A 15,560-nucleotide genomic window follows, 5' to 3' on the forward strand; every position below is an offset into this window, starting at 1 on the left:
CCCGGAGTTAGCAGAGAGAGCTGGGACAGGGAAGGCCATGTTTGATCCTGGAACACATAGCTCAGAGGAAGCGCAGAAACAAGATATGAGTAAAGTGACTGAGAAGCTTAGAGTCTCAATAAGGATAGCCATGAGCATCCTTCCATGTGTAGGGATAGCCATGTGACTCTCTTGCACATGCATCCTAAGTTCCTTTTTGTGCATGGGGATAGCCATAAGAATTCTCACTTATACAAGATTAGTTAGTGGTGCCACCCTTGAGCATGGGAATAATCATAAGTGGTTCTCTAATTTGTCAGGTATTTAGGGTTTTACAGACAGTATCTGTCTGTATGCAGAAAGGATACATTATGAAAGGGCAGTCTCATCCCCCTTGCCTTGAAAAATCTAAGGTACATCCACAATCCACATTGTTTCCCTCAGCATCTCCTCATATCCAGCTTTTTGGCCACAGCCATCCCCATTTTTGAAAATGATCTTCCCCTCCTTCAATCTCCTCTCTGTTCTAAGATGGAGACAAAAGAATGGTTTGTCCAGTGGCTCTTTCCCCACTAACCTCCCAGCCCTCTTATCTTGAGATGTATCAGGATGAGAACAGGGGTAAGAAGCAGATGTTTTAAGAGTAAAATAATAGCTGCATTTGTGACAAGAAAATCAGTGACACATCAGCCATAAATCCACTCCTTTCAGCTGATCCCCATGTGGCAATTACCACTTTGTTTTGTCTCCCTTCCCTCCATTGATAATAAAGCACAGACCCTCTGCCTCATTTGCAATAATGTTATCATTGTTGGCTTCCTAGAATCTAGGATTTGCTAAATGCCCATTACAAAGTAATAGTACCTTTGCCAATAACTGGAGGAGCCCTGGCTTTACCAAAGATGAAGAGGATACACGTGGGGATGCTCCTTAATGGATGATGTCTTCAGACCTGTAACATACTAAATCGCTAAAAGGGGGAGGCAAACATGCAGCCTCTTTCAAATTTAGCAAATCACAAATCAATTTCATTTGTTGGCTTCATTTAAGGGACTATTCTTGAGCAGCCCATCTCAGAAATGGTGCATGGGTTTCATTGTTCCACAGAGCTTGTGAACCAAAGAGCTGGACATCTCCAGCCAGGTCTTGTCCAGGCATTATTCTGGCCCCAAGTTCATAATTGAGTCTCACTATTAAATAGTAGCATCTCCTTTTATGAATACAGAGCATCCTTGATTGAGTTCTTTCTCCAGCACCATTGCAGAAACCCAGCTAAGCTCTTGCCACTATGTCATCAACTTGCACAGAAACCATAAAAGGGTATCCTTTCCATACTTTCATGTCAAAATGTGAGGCACTCTGGTGTAAGAAACTCCTATCATGTTTGTATTTCTGTAACTGTAAGTCCTATAGGAGCAGAGTGGATCTTGCCATTACCAACCATTTAAGGCTCTGAGTGTATGGTCTCTGGAACTATAGAGCTGGTAGTATAGATTTTGAGACTGCTGCTTCCATCTTCCTGAATCACAGTGGTTCTAGGGGCCCTAATGCAATTTAGATCATAACACCATGATGCCAGAAATGCCTGAATTTAGTCTATCTGTAAGACAATGGGATGAAAATTTCGGAGGAAATATTTCCCCTGGAAAGGAGACTTGGTCCTTTGCTTACAGTCACTTTCCAAGGTCAGCACAAGAGTGTATTGTCTGCACTAGGAAATACATGGAGTGGCCCCCTGCCTTTCCTCTCACCATCCCATCCATGTAAAGGGACACAAAGCATTTCCACGTTTGTCTTGCTGCCCCTTGTCCTATGACCTTTGGTTTGTGTTTCCCTTTATTTATCCTTTCCTCTAGAAATGCTTGTGAAAGACAGTATACAAACTATATATGAAAAATATATAGCAACTGTATATAATATATGTGTTTGTTTTCATTTTTTTCTCCTGTATGTCCCCCACCTGATTTAGAACTAAATGAGCCTACAAGCTCAACTTTGTTGCAAGGTTAGTATCCCTCTTGCCTTCTGTTTTCCCTCCCTTTACCTCAACTCCAAACCCCTCTCCTTCTCCCTCCTGCTGGTGTTGATTTCCTGATGTTTCTAGCAGTGAAGTTGCCTAGAATGTGTCAGGGGGAGGCTACTGAAGGAAGTTCTTGGGAGCTGGTAAAATGCCACAGAAGCCTTTTTCTCTGCTCATCCCTTGCACACTGTCTAGGAAGGCTGAGATTAGAAAAGCAAACAAAGCATCATTAAAATGCCAAACCCATAGGCCAGTATTCAGATAAAGGTTTGGGAATCTAAATTTGAACCAATGAGAAGACAAGGCAAACACTGGCTACAGTGTCAGTCCAGGGCAAAGGCATCCTGAACTTGCACATGAAGAGTTCTGGTGATGTCCCTCAGCATCAGACTCAGGTAATTGCTCACAAAGATCCCCATGGTCCCAGAAACATATCCCCATCACCTGGTCCACAAATTTCCCTAGGAAGGTCTACAGTCACAGGTAGTGATCAAGGGTGGGACACCAAAGAACTTTAGCTCACAGTTGACCCTTAGGAAGCCCCGGATCTTAGATAAGTCATGTAAACTTAATTGGATTTATTTATTCCATCTTCCATGAAGAATAATCTATGCTTCAGAGCTGTTTCAGTGTTCCACTGTAGACACATATGTAAGATGCCCTGAAGCACATTTGACACAGTTTGAATCTCCAGATACGGACTAAAAGGCAGGGACTTCCTCCATATGAGGTACAGCCCATGTATTCTTTTCTTTACCTTTTCTTCTCACCAGTCCCTCGACCTCCTCTTCCACTCTCCTCACTTGCCTATCTGTGATTTGTGTAGCTCTTGACATTCTGTGGTGCCCCTTCCCATTTCCTCCCACTCTACTTACCCAGTGTGCATGACATGTTACAAATCTGTTGCCCCACATCACTGACACTAGTTTTGTTTGTTTTACTCTTTTTTGTCATGTCGGATATTGAACTATACATGCTGGATACTGAGCTCTAGTACTGGTCTTTGATGACAGGTTGGGCTCCTCTGATAGCCCAGTGAGAAGGTAGCTATGAAATTCCATGTAAGGGCTTCCCCTACTGCCAACACATACTTCTGATCTCCCTTATCCCAACCTTTCCCATGCATTTATCCTGTTCATCCATCTGCATCTTAACTGTGTGGACACTGACAGAGGGAGAGCCTTAGATCTGAGAGGTAAAGGGAAAGACAAAAAGAAGCAAATTACAGGGAGGTATGTGACAGGTGAAGGAAAATGTTTTATCGTAAGAACAGGCAGAGCCTCATTTATCCACCCTTGTGACACAGAACAGTTTGCTGATGAGTCAGAACAGAAAAATGAAGCAAAGACTAGGGAGGACAAGGAGAGAGTCCATGGATGTATTGAGACTCACCCTGTGACGTGATTGTTGCCTATTAAAAACCAAGCGAGGCACCTTGCAGATCTAAAATAAAGAGCATTAGAGATGTACTAACGTCAATGGTAGAAAATACAGATGCTGCCATGGTGCTTTCAGAAGCAATTAAGCTAATTCTGGCCACTAGGATTGCATTGCCAGAAGAAATCAGAGCATCTCATATTCAGGGAGTGGCTCCTCACAAGCAATGCCTAATTGAAGTTCCCTTCAAGTGGTTGAGAAGCATCTCCCCACAAGGCCCTGTATAATGAGACTAACAGAGGTAAAACTACAGTTGTACAGATCACCTGTCCTTGCTGCTGGGTGCAGGACTCGGAGCAGGAGACTAAGCTGCCATACTCCACTTTGTTGGCCAAGGCTGGGTTGCCACGGTGATGCCATTTGTTGGTAATCAATGTGGGAGAAAGTTCCCTTCCTTATGATTTCCTCTTATCCCTTCATCTCAGAAAACTCCTTGTTGGAGGTAAAGAAAGAAAGTTTAGACTACACATATCTGGAATGCCACCTTCCCTACAAATGCTGGAGTAGACTGTACTGTAGAAGAATCACACGTTGCACTTGAACATGTTTACTCATTTATCTGAGTTCATTTTCCCCTTGCAATGGCTAGTCTCCAACAGACTAAGAGAGATCATTGTGATCTCCAGGAATACTTCCAAGGGATACTAATATTAGGTGAGGAACACATACAGAAAGACTTATATATGAATGTATGGGCTTCCCCTGACAGGAGACAGTTGGCCTTTAAAGGAGTTTGAGGCTGCCTTGATGCCTACTATCTGAATGGACAAGAGGTTTGATAAGAGAATTTTGTTCGCCCTCAGCATTTTTGCCACCCTTGACATATTTTTCTGCCTCCATTTTGCAAACACAACAGATTGCACGTAGCCTTCCAGCATTAATATTTGGTGGTGCAGGCCTCTCAAAGTGATAAATAAGGACTCTGGGCTGTGCCACCATCCCTCACAGAGCGTCTGCATGGGTAAGAGTGCAGGGCTCATGCTGCAAGCTCAGCGGCTCCACAGCTGCTCGCTTCTCATCTATTGGTCCTCTATCTTCAATCTGATCAGATCTGATGATAGCACTGGGCTCAGAAATGTTGGCTTGTTAAAACCCATGAGTCTCCCAGTATTAAAGAATGGACAACAAAAGCAATTATCTCCTCATGGATATTAGAAGGAGATGATCCGTTCTTACTGCAGAAAATTTAAGATAGTTAGCGAGGCCAGCCTACCAAGCAATCAAGCAATCAGCATTTCTAGGCATGTATATAGGAAAAAGTACATATTCACCCAGCAATCCTTCCCCCTGCTGTGAGATTTGGAGACTAGCCCTAAATGTACCTGAGTGCTTAGATCCAGCTGTGATTATATCCAGCTTGGCTGACATAATGATAACTTCTGGACTGAGCAGAAACTTGCATTATTACCTGACTTAGGGGATTCTTGTTCTTTCCTTTTTTTTTTTTTTTTAACGATGGTTTCTCTTCTTCCATCCATCCTGTCCTTATTTTGTTCTTTTCCTCCCATTTTCTTCTTGATTGATCTTGATCACCCCACTGAGGTATTTTTTTTTTGCATGTGCTTTATTATATCATTAGCAAAGGGGACAGCTACATTTTAATTCAGATCTTACTATGATGGAAAGCGTAGTATCTTCTGGATCTCTCCAGATCTTCTCCCTCTCCTTGTCCCTCTCCCTCTCTCTTTCTCCTTCTCTCCCTCTCCCCTCTTTCTCCCTCTCTCTCTCTCTCCATTTCTCCCTTTCCTTATTTTTTTTTGCTGGCTGTCTTGGAATTCACTATGTAGAACAGACTGGCCTTAAACTCACAGAGATGTTCCTGTCTCTGCCTCTTGACTGCTGCAATTAAAGGCATTTGTAACTGTACTCAGCTTGTTTCTTTTGCTGATACCTAAGATGTCACTCAAAGTTTAGAGCTTATGGCTGCCATTGGCTTCAGAGATCCTAACAAGGTTCACATTTCTGGACTAGCTAGACACAATGATAGAATGTCACCATGACAGAGAGGATGGTGTCACAAAGCCAGTACATCTTGATACTGGAACAGAAGTAGTCTGCAGTTCACAGAGGGAACAGCATGCCTGCATTTTCCCATGGTGTGCTAAGCAAAGGTTGGCTGAAACACTCTGACATAGAAAACACCCAAAAGAATGAGTTCCCCATGGGCTCAGAAGATGTATCAATTCGCCCTGTGTCTTTACAGATGCTACACAACTGAGTTTCTTTTAAAAAGTTGTGCCAGGCAACCAGGCTTGAGGGAGCAGAATGGGACCAGGGGATTGACTATGTGTTAGTTGTTTCTGAATTTTCTGTGTGGTTCTTAGAGCAGGAATGTGTCCCTTCCCTTTATGCCTCTTTCTCATAGTTCCAGGTCTATATAGAAGCTACTTATGCCCACCTGTAGCTCCATTGATCCAGTACCCATAACACTATGGGTAATACTCTACAAGATACCGCAAGCTTGCACTGCTTGTCTGGGAGCAAAGTTAGTATGGTTTCTTTATCCCCAAACACCTATATTTCCAGGCTTCCTTTGCTTATGGTCACCTTCCTTCTTGGTACAGAGATGCACATACTCCAGCCCCTCTTCAGATTCTGGACTGTTCCAAGGGCCCACAAAGCACTGCTAGGGATAGTCTATGCTAAGTGTACAAGACATGTGATTACCACATCTGGCTTTCTGTTTCCATATTAGCTTTACCTGGGACTTTCCTTCAATGGCAAAATACAGGTCCCCTCTCATGTCTTTATGTATTCAGTAGGGCTTCTAAGGTTGTGAGTATACACTTAAGTTGGGGGGAGGGGAAGGGTCACAGGCCTGGTGCCTTTAAAGAATAACTTAAGAGACTGAAGCTCAATAAGTATTCATCTTACTGCAAACAGGGGAAAGACTTTGTCTTCCTGAATGTGAAGACATCTGCCCTCAAGAGAGACACCTAAGGTGCCCAAACCTTTGATGACGTTGCATATGCTCCGTGTCCAGATGAGAAATGGCATGGGACCCTGGCCAGAGGGAGAAGTAAAGGGTGAATGATTATCATAAATCAAGCCATAAACCTCTCAGCTGACCACAGAAAAGTTGCAAGAGCCCTAGATTTCCTTCTGAGAGCTTATGGTCAGGAAAACGGGGCTCTTTACAATCTAGTCAATGGAGGAACCTCCATTTCATTTTAAAGTACTTACCAGGGATTCCAGAGAGTCCCACAGTTGCATCATAGGTACAAATGACACTGTCTCAAGGGCACAGAGAGTAAGACCCATAAGGCCAGCTTGATGTCAGATATTGAAGGTCAAGAGTCCTCTGCTATCTAAGAGTTGATTTATCAGTATTCCTAAAAAACATAACTAAATGTAAGTCAGACTTCCACATTTTATAATTAGCATGGGAACCCATACTCAAATAGCTGCAATATATATTCTGCTGTATCATCTCTCCATATCCTTAAGACCAAAAATTTCACTGAAACAATGGCATTTGTTCTATGAAGCAGTTTGACTTAACAGCTCATATTCCAAAGGATAGGTGTCTCTTGATAGGATCCAGTGTGTAGTCAGGTTCTGCTTCTATCTGCGGTCAACACTAATAGGTATCCATACACTTCCTTGCCCCCAGTTTACTTCTAGATTAAAAAAAATAATAAGAGGGGGGTCACTGTGGGTGATGGACAATGATCAGTGTAACTAGAGGCAGATATAAGGAGCCTGGATTCTACCAGGAATTCTGGCTTGTTCCCAAGACCATTTGAGGGCACAGTAAGCACTATAAGCTGCTTTCTGCCTTAACAGTGGCTTATTTTTAATTTTTTTTAGAAGTGAAAACTACAGCCCTGACCCCTTGGAAAGGTTTGTATATTTACTTCTCAGGCAGCTGATGCCTTAGTGGGAATGGGGTATGTAGTTTTCTGCACCTACCCTAGTTAACTTCTTCTTGAAACTCACCCTCAAGCATTCTAGCAGGACCTCTCCCTGATCTGCTATAAGCTAGATTAATCCCATTCCCAATGATGTCACATCCTATGAATTGCTTCCACTCGCATGACTTTAACTGGTCTATATGGTGGCACTAATGAGCATCTGCTACAGTCAGAGAAGCTGGGTTCTGGGATCATGGCACAAGGCTTGTCTTGTCTTCCTCATGGCGCTCTCTCTAATGCAACAGTCTTCTCAGGCCATCGCCTTGCATGCTGCCTTTGCTCATCTTTCTCTTCTCTAACTCAGAGCTATAAGGAAGCTGGTGAGAGGGAGGGGGCATGGGAGGAAAGGGGAGGTTCTTGGGTGAGTCACTGGGACAGGAATAAAATATGTCTTATTTGAGGCTTTCATGGCAGCCAGATGTTTCCGATGGATAATTGACACTCCTCACAGATCTCTGAGACCCTAACTGTCCTGGTAATTAGTCTCTTTAGGCCTCTGCTGCTCTCTCTCTAATGAGAGAGTGGCAATAAAGGCATCCAATGTGGAATGGAGGCGTGGCTGGATGAAGAGCAGATGCCTCATCTGAGTGACCGTGTCACTAGACAGATGGGATAAGACATCACTTTCCTAGCATCTACTGGACGAAGGCCTTGCTCTCGGCAGACCGTGGCTTATGTCTGCCTGGACCAAAGATCCTCACCCCATGGCATTCTTTCCCTGAGGCGCTTGCCCAATATTTGCTCTGGGTGGGGCAGGGCAACCTTTTGTAGTGCCCAAATGGGTTAACCACTGACCCTACCCTCTCCTGCAGATACATGATCTGAGCAGGTGGGAAGCAACATTTGGAAACAGATGTCAAGGGGCCAAGGAAGGCTCTCTAAACTCTCAAAAGTAAACTTTCTAGAAATTGTAAAGGAAATGGCAGTCCCCAGCTGATTCATGAACATCCTTAGACACATTAACAAATCCCCAGCAGACCTGAATTCCTAGACTGGGAGGCTTTGCTTCCAGATAGAATGAATCCATCCTGATGTCTTCAGTGACTTTGTTGGACAGAGTTAGATGGGGGTTTTGGGGGAGAGGGGGATTCTGTAAGAAAAACTGAGATAAAGCACAAGACATGGGGGAAAGTTTGTCTTTGTTTCTTTCCCATGAGGTTTGATTTTTTTTAACAAGTATGATTTAAAAAAAGAAAAGAAAAGAAAAAACAGAAGCGCAAAGTAAATGTGGACCTATCAGCATCAGTCAGGGCTCTCTCCTTTACTGGGTAAGTACTGAATACCTCCCATAGCCAGGGAGATATTTATCCTGCAATTAGGAAGCCATAGCAAGCCAGGTATGATGTGCTGTACCTATAACCACAGAAGCTGGGATCCTGAGGAACAAGGATTAAAATTTTAAATTCAGCCTGAGCTAGGTAGTGAGATCCTGTCCCAAACGAATGAACCAAAAGCAGAGAAGGAAGAAGAAAGAGTTCTAGCTCTTCATAGCACTTTGGGAAAACTGCATGTTGGACAAATAAGAAGAATTAGAATATTACATTTCTGGGTATTATTTAATAGCAGAATGGATGTGTTGCTGACAGAATCAAGGAGTATTGCTATACCACTGGGATCCAGAGTACAAGTTGAAAATGAATAGGAGTGAATTAAACCAAGTTTGTTTCAGACAAAGGGAAAGAGAATGAGCTTATGAAAGAAAATGTCGGTGGAGTGCCAGCCTGTATGTGAATGTGTGTGTGTGTGTTATGTGTGTGTGTGAGTTCATGTGTGTATGCCTGCGCATGCACGTGCACGTGTGGTGTGTGTGTGTGTGTGTGTGTGTGTGTGTGTGTGTGTGTACATGTGCCCATATGCACCAGATTAGAAATATTTATGAAAACATGGCAGGAAAACACCCTAAAGTGGCAATAGCAGGCAGGTCATACATTGCCATGGTGAACGTTCTACCAAGGAGCCAGATGTTTTTGTTAAGTCTGTAGGACTCAGCTGGAGCAAGCTGGAGATGTGGAAACATTACTCTGAAATTAATGTGAGGGACAAATGTGAGCCGTCCAGGCAAGCCATGGCAGTAGTAGCTGCTGAACTCTGTGACTTGCATGGTGAGCCACACAGCTAGCTGGTCCTTCCAGCAGGTGTGGGGAGACCTCTTACCTTGGCTGCCTTGTTCCTGCTAAGTTCGGTTTTCCCATAGGTGCTGAAGACACAGCCAGGGCAGGAAAAAGAAAGAGTATTTGCATGGGGTGGAGGCACTGTGTAGTCTGGACATGGTCACTTGGGCCTGAATAAGAACAGCCAGGAAGGCCCTGTGAATTTTACAGAGACAACCGTTCTTGGAAGGAAGGTGATGTATTCACAGGCATTGTTCTGTTTTCTATAGTGTACTGGCTTACAAGCTGTCCCTACAGATGTCCTATTTCCCAACATAGTATTGAACCACAATGGAGCTCTGAGGACTGTACCAATGTAGCTAAACAAGAACGTCAGAGAGCACCCAGCAGAGCTACCAGGCCATTGTACAGAGGTTCCAGGTTGGACACAAGATGTTCACCCTTATATGTACTTTTCTTATGTGGCAGCCTGGTAGGGCTTCTGCTGGATTCTGTTTGGCTTATGGCTTCTGCCCTTCAGTTAAGTATGGAGAAAGGGAATGAAAGAAAAGAGGAGCAGCCATGAGTTCCCAGAGACCTAGCATTCTTCTTAGCCATGGTAGGTAGCTGGGCAGAGAGGGTGTGGCTGAGTGAAGGTGTGCTGACGTTGAATGAGGAATGGACTTTAAAGCTGAATCTCTGGGTCTTCAGATGGCAAAAGAGATAGAAGAAAATAAAAGGAGCCCCGTGCTATACTCTGTGCCCTGATAGATTACCAGCAGGCTAAGTTCACAGGACATATTTTCAATTGTGTTGGGCGAGGCACATGTAGAAAGATTGAATGGACCACTCACTTTACCAGGGAAGAGAAGAACTAGGCTCTCATAGACTGTATATACGGTCTCACAGATGAGTCAGAGACAAGGGCCAAACTGGAAAGAATAGAGTATTCCAGACTTCTCCAAAGTATAGCAATGTAACCTTTTTCCAGGGGGTGGGAAGGTTTCAAGGAATGGTCTCTCTTCTGTGAAAAGAAGGAAAGTAGGCGAAGAAAACAAGGAGCGGAAATAAGAAGGATGCTCCTCGTGCCACCTTAGGTGGACAGCTAGCAGTCGGTGACTAATCCTAAGTGACAACCAATTGAAAGATAAGTCCTCGGGGTTTTCATGATCATGTGTCTTCATTCCCTGTGTCTGCACGAATGCTTTCCATGTCATGCTGCCTGGATCACCTCGCTACCGGGCACAGAGCAGAACAGGGTTCCTTGGGAGCTTTTCAGCATGATGCCTTAACATTGCCAAGAAGCTGTACGACTCTTGTGAGCCAGGCTAATGTAAAGTTACACAGCTGCTGACCTCAAAGGGCCAAGAAATGCAATTGTGTGAGAAGTAGCTAGACCTAAAATTCTAGGACTAGACAGGATAACCCCATGTGCAACCAAGAAGCCTGGAACGTGGTCTGATTTAACCAGAAGTGACACCAGCGCTGAGCGCCTTAGTCAGGTGATGAGGTTTTGGCAGTGTCCAGGTGAGGACAGGGACTGAATATGCTCACCAGTTCTAAATAGCTCTGAAAAATTCGATGTACCAAAGCCGATCAGAGCAGCTCCAACCCGAGGCCTCGTCTCTGTTCATTATGTGTCTAATGCCTCTGATTTCTGACCTTATATACCATTCAATAATCACCACTTCCTCTTTCCTGGATGCCCTCAGACCCAAGAGCCAAACTAGCCCAGAAGTTTGTATGAGGAAATCCTCAGCAGAAGTAACACCAGACCAAGTGACTGGTGGAGAGCTTTCTCTTCCTGCAGCAGGTAGCTCATGACGCGTGTGTTCTCTTCACAGGTCCCGGTGCTGTCAGTGAGGTCAACAATGGGACTTCAAGGAGGGCAGGCTGCATTTGGCTCCTCCCTCTTCTGGTCTTACACCTGCTCCTCAAATTTTGATGTGAGTGCCCCTTCCCTGCTGGGGAGAGCTGCCGCTGCCACCGCATCTCAATACAACAGCACTGCGAAACGAAGCAACAAGTCAGAATCAAATGAAATTCCGAGAATCACAGCCAATGAGACAGAAATTCGAGGGAGGGGGACAAAGCGTACTGTGGTAAAAGGGGAAAAAAAAGTTTAAAAACGGAAATTTGAAAATTGCCTTGCAGATATTTCGGTACCGCTGAGTTTTCTTTCTTTTCCCAAGTGGGAAGAAGGCACAACTAGCTTGGGCCCACCCACAAGCTACACTGTGTGACCTCTCTGTTGCCAGGGTGGGCAAGGGCTCATCCACTTTGCCCACTAAAGTGCCCCGCCATGGAACATTCTGGAGTTGGCCATCCCAAATTTCATCGGTCCATAGACACAAGCACAGCGGGAGAAACAGGGGCCTAGATGTGCCACGGAGGGCCCTTTGGTGGGCTGCGTGACGGTGGCGTGTGACATGAAGTGTGAAATCTGAAGGAAAAACAAGAACAAAAGAAAAGAAAAATTAAAGAACAAACGAATGAACGAACGAAACAAGACAGCCTGACAGCACCATAACCCCACAAGCGACAGTCACAAAAGACACCGTTAAGCTTTTGTTTTTCATTTTATCACATGGACATCATGGATAATAAGGGATTCTGATTCATTATTAATTTTATTAATTATATTTTCTGATATGAGTCTAGAACTTAGGGTAAACATAAGAGACAAAACTAAAACTACACATGCAAGGGTGAAGGGAAGTATGTTTATTAAGGATTAAAAGCAAATAGTGTACTTCTTACCTAAGTTTACAACTGGTGGACCATTTGCCAGGCATTAACCACCTGGTGAGGATTTGGCAAATCCACCAGAAACACAAGTGATTTAACAAACACCTCCACCAGCGTTACAGATTCCTCCTCATCTCTTGCAGACATACTATATGCTATCTATACGCTACTTAGACGCGGAAGGTTGGTCTGCACTCTATCATGGTTTGTTGGCTATGCTTCTTTTGATGACATATATTATACAGTATATATATATACATATATTTTTTTTGTTAGAGTTCTAGCCATTTTCTTTCTCAGCAGGGTCCTTCTCAGACATTACTGCATGCTGTATATGGCGTTAGCTGTGTGTTGATCTTCTAAAAGATGATAGAGTTTACCGGTAATTGTGTAATCAGCTCCTTCCTTTTTTTCCCCCCTTGGGTTATTTACATGTCAGAGACATTTCTACAAAGCGGAAAGGACAACAGAAACATTCACTACTACCAGGCGCAGCATCTTTCCAGGGGTGGCTCTCTGAGGAGGAGGCCACCAGCTTGGCTTTTCTCCATCACACCTTGGGGCATTAACAGACAGCAAGCAACTGAAACAACTAAACCAACAGTAATCACTTGCTTTAGCCCATTGTGGGAATCCCTGATGCCTTTGTGACTACTGGAGAACTTAATCCTCTTGGTTTACTTTATTTAATTTTCCACCTTCGTGTGAGTGTGTATGAAAGAGAAGAAAAATGCAGTTTTTAGGTAACCATTTTTTTTTCCCTTCCCCGAAGTCTGGGGACCAGAGAGGCCTCGGGGAGGGGTCCTGGATGTGATGAGGGAAACTGGGATTGGGGGATGGGGAGGGATTGGGTTGTCTCTGACTTGACATTAAAAAGTGTTCCATGTCCCTCTTCACCTGGTGTGATCCCTTATTTGGTAATGGGGGGAGGGGAACCTGCCTTGCTGGCGGAAGGATGGAGGTGGAGCCTTTCAAGGTGCCTGAGATACCCAGGAAGCCTGTGCCTCTGCAAGTGTTCTGCTAATAAGTCAGCGGAGTTTGAACTACTTCCATTCTCCCTGTGGATGCAAGGAGAGCCAAAATTTTGTGTGAATCTTGCCTTCAATACTTTCAGAAAGTCTCCCTGGAAGCTACCACTATCCTGAGGTTCTTTGGTTTCCTTGTGGGTCAAATGGTCAAGTGACTGCTGCCAGTTCCAGTGCATGAAGTCTTGTTAGGTAGGCGTGAAAAGGCAAGGCAGGAGAAAAGCAGGGAAACATTTATCACGGTGTGATTAAATAACCACAAAGCTTATCAATTAGTCTTCTGAGAACTCACTGCCTCCCATGTCTGCCACCAACACTGACACCCAAATTTCACTTATATCCACAAATTAAGAGAAAAGTAAGATTTTAATAGACCAGTATTCAAATAATTCTGCGGTTGATTCTAGAAATGAAACACACAGAAGATTGCTTGTGAGTTGGGAATGAGATGTCAGGCCGACCTGTCAGGAATTACCGCTGTCCTTGTGGTTTCAGGGCTTAGCTTGGCCTGAAGGGAGTCAGGATATTTAACAAGAACATTGGCTTTTCAGTTCCCACTAGCAACGCTGACTTGGAGTTGCTCACTTTATGTCTCTTTGCCCCGATGTGGCTTCACACCCCCAACTACACCCTCTACTGCCAGGTACTCCAGGTAGCAGACATGTCAACAGTGTGAGGAATAGTCTGCCAAAGTTTCATAGACTTGGTTTGCATTGATTTTTGCCCCTCCCTCTGACCCAGAACCACAGGAAGTAAGGGGCCTTGCATTTTCATAGCATGAAAAGTATGGGTAAAAAGGCAGGGCAGGAATTAAAAGCAGAGAAAGATTTATCAGCAGCAGTAGGTAAGGAAAGTGGGAGTTATTTCCAAAACAGTGGCCTCCTGCAACCAAGAAAGTATAGGGATTTTATTCTGGGAGCCTGGAGCTATTTATTCATATACAGAAGTTCTTTAGGGGTGGGCTCAACGACACAGTCCCATTGCTTTCTGTTACACAGTGTGTTCAATTTTCTCTAAGTGTAAAAGTGCTCCAAGAAATAAAGTTAATACTTTTTTAATTATGGGAGGAACAAAATATGAAAGTGCTAAGTGAGATTTTTCTATCCCTCCTACACCTCTGTCCACACTGGAAGATTTGGCTTACAGATTGCAGCTCATCAGAATCAAGGAGAGAAAGCACAGTGGAATCCAGAAATCTTGCTGAAGAGCATGTTTCAGTAAAGCTGCAAAGATGCACACCCCTAGCTTCACTGAGACAGGAGAAGACAGCATCCAGCCTCTGAATAGATTTCTCTTTCAAATATGAAACTACTAGATATCTTTGAATGGCTACCCTAATAGCACTAGCTGTCATTACCAATACTCTTGTTACTAATCATGACTCGTGCCAACCTATGACCACATGTTCTGCATTAATGTCAGCCAAGGCCATCATTGTGAACTGTCACTGAGGAGTAAGTCTTAAGTCTACCACTGTCAACCCATGTTCCTTTTGCCTGTGGGTATTTTGGTGATCAGGTTATGGAAGAGAATGTTCTTGGAGGACCATTTACCCATGGCTGATGGGTTCTCCAGGCAGGAGATCTCCCTGAGATAACTTAGATGTGAAAGTTTCTTCTCTTCGGATTAGCAGACCTATAAACTCCAAATTGCTTAGGAAATTCACAGTAGATGGCATTCTTCTTACTAAGCCTTCTCGTAAATTTACAACTCATCACAGGGGAGAAAGGACCTGACAGGAGTTGATAGGGACAAGCCTTAGGCCTTCTTTTGCTGGAAACAAGAACGTGGTAGAGTGTTTATTAAAATGTGTGGAGATAGTCACCCAGAATAGAACTGTGGTAAGTTTTTCTTCTACCAAATAGAATATAACTTCAAGTATACTGGACCACTTGTGACTTGGAGAAAAAAATGACCATCATACTTAAGAACCATTCTATCCACTTCAACACTAGGGTGTCCTATTGGGAAATTGTAATCAGAGAAAAGCAAATTACTATGCTACAGCAGCCTCTATGGGTGCAAAGAGGGCAGCTGTAGAGGAACAAGTTCTAAACATTTTCACCAACTATTCCTATATAATATGTTCATCCTCCAACAGAATAGCTGCTCCCATCCAGACACACAGATGGTCAACATCTTTCCAGCTCTTGTAAATGAGTCTTCTACACACATACTCTACCCAGTGAGCCCGAATATCTAAGCATGGTGAGTGCCCATGCTAGGTCTTCCCTCAGATCCAGAGATTATGTCAGTTCTGGGCAGTGTTCATAAGCAGTAGTGCAGTAGTGGTCGCATTATGTGCTGTGCCTGGTACTGCTGAATGCAAGTTATTGTTCTTCAAGCG

At 43.9% G+C, this 15,560-nt stretch overlaps 1 protein-coding gene across 3 annotated transcripts in view; it reads left to right on the plus strand.

Moving 5' to 3' along the window:
* Positions 1-13,082, plus strand: part of Ntm (neurotrimin) — a 419,704-nt gene extending 406,622 nt beyond the window's left edge. Inside the window, exons 7-9 of one of the 3 annotated variants that reach the window (XM_052188773.1) lie at positions 1,949-1,984; positions 7,247-7,279; positions 11,285-13,082. In XM_052188773.1, coding sequence (XP_052044733.1) covers positions 1,949-1,984; positions 7,247-7,279; positions 11,285-11,385 — 170 coding nt within the window. In that variant the 3' untranslated portion in view covers positions 11,386-13,082. The remainder of the gene's footprint in view (positions 1-1,948; positions 1,985-7,246; positions 7,280-11,284) is intronic. The other 2 variants (XM_052188774.1, XM_052188775.1) reach the window with 2 other exon arrangements.
* Positions 13,083-15,560: the final 2,478 nt, after the last annotated feature.

The sequence above is a fragment of the Apodemus sylvaticus genome, chromosome 7, assembly GCF_947179515.1.
Source record: "Apodemus sylvaticus chromosome 7, mApoSyl1.1, whole genome shotgun sequence".
NCBI lineage: Eukaryota > Metazoa > Chordata > Mammalia > Rodentia > Muridae > Apodemus > Apodemus sylvaticus.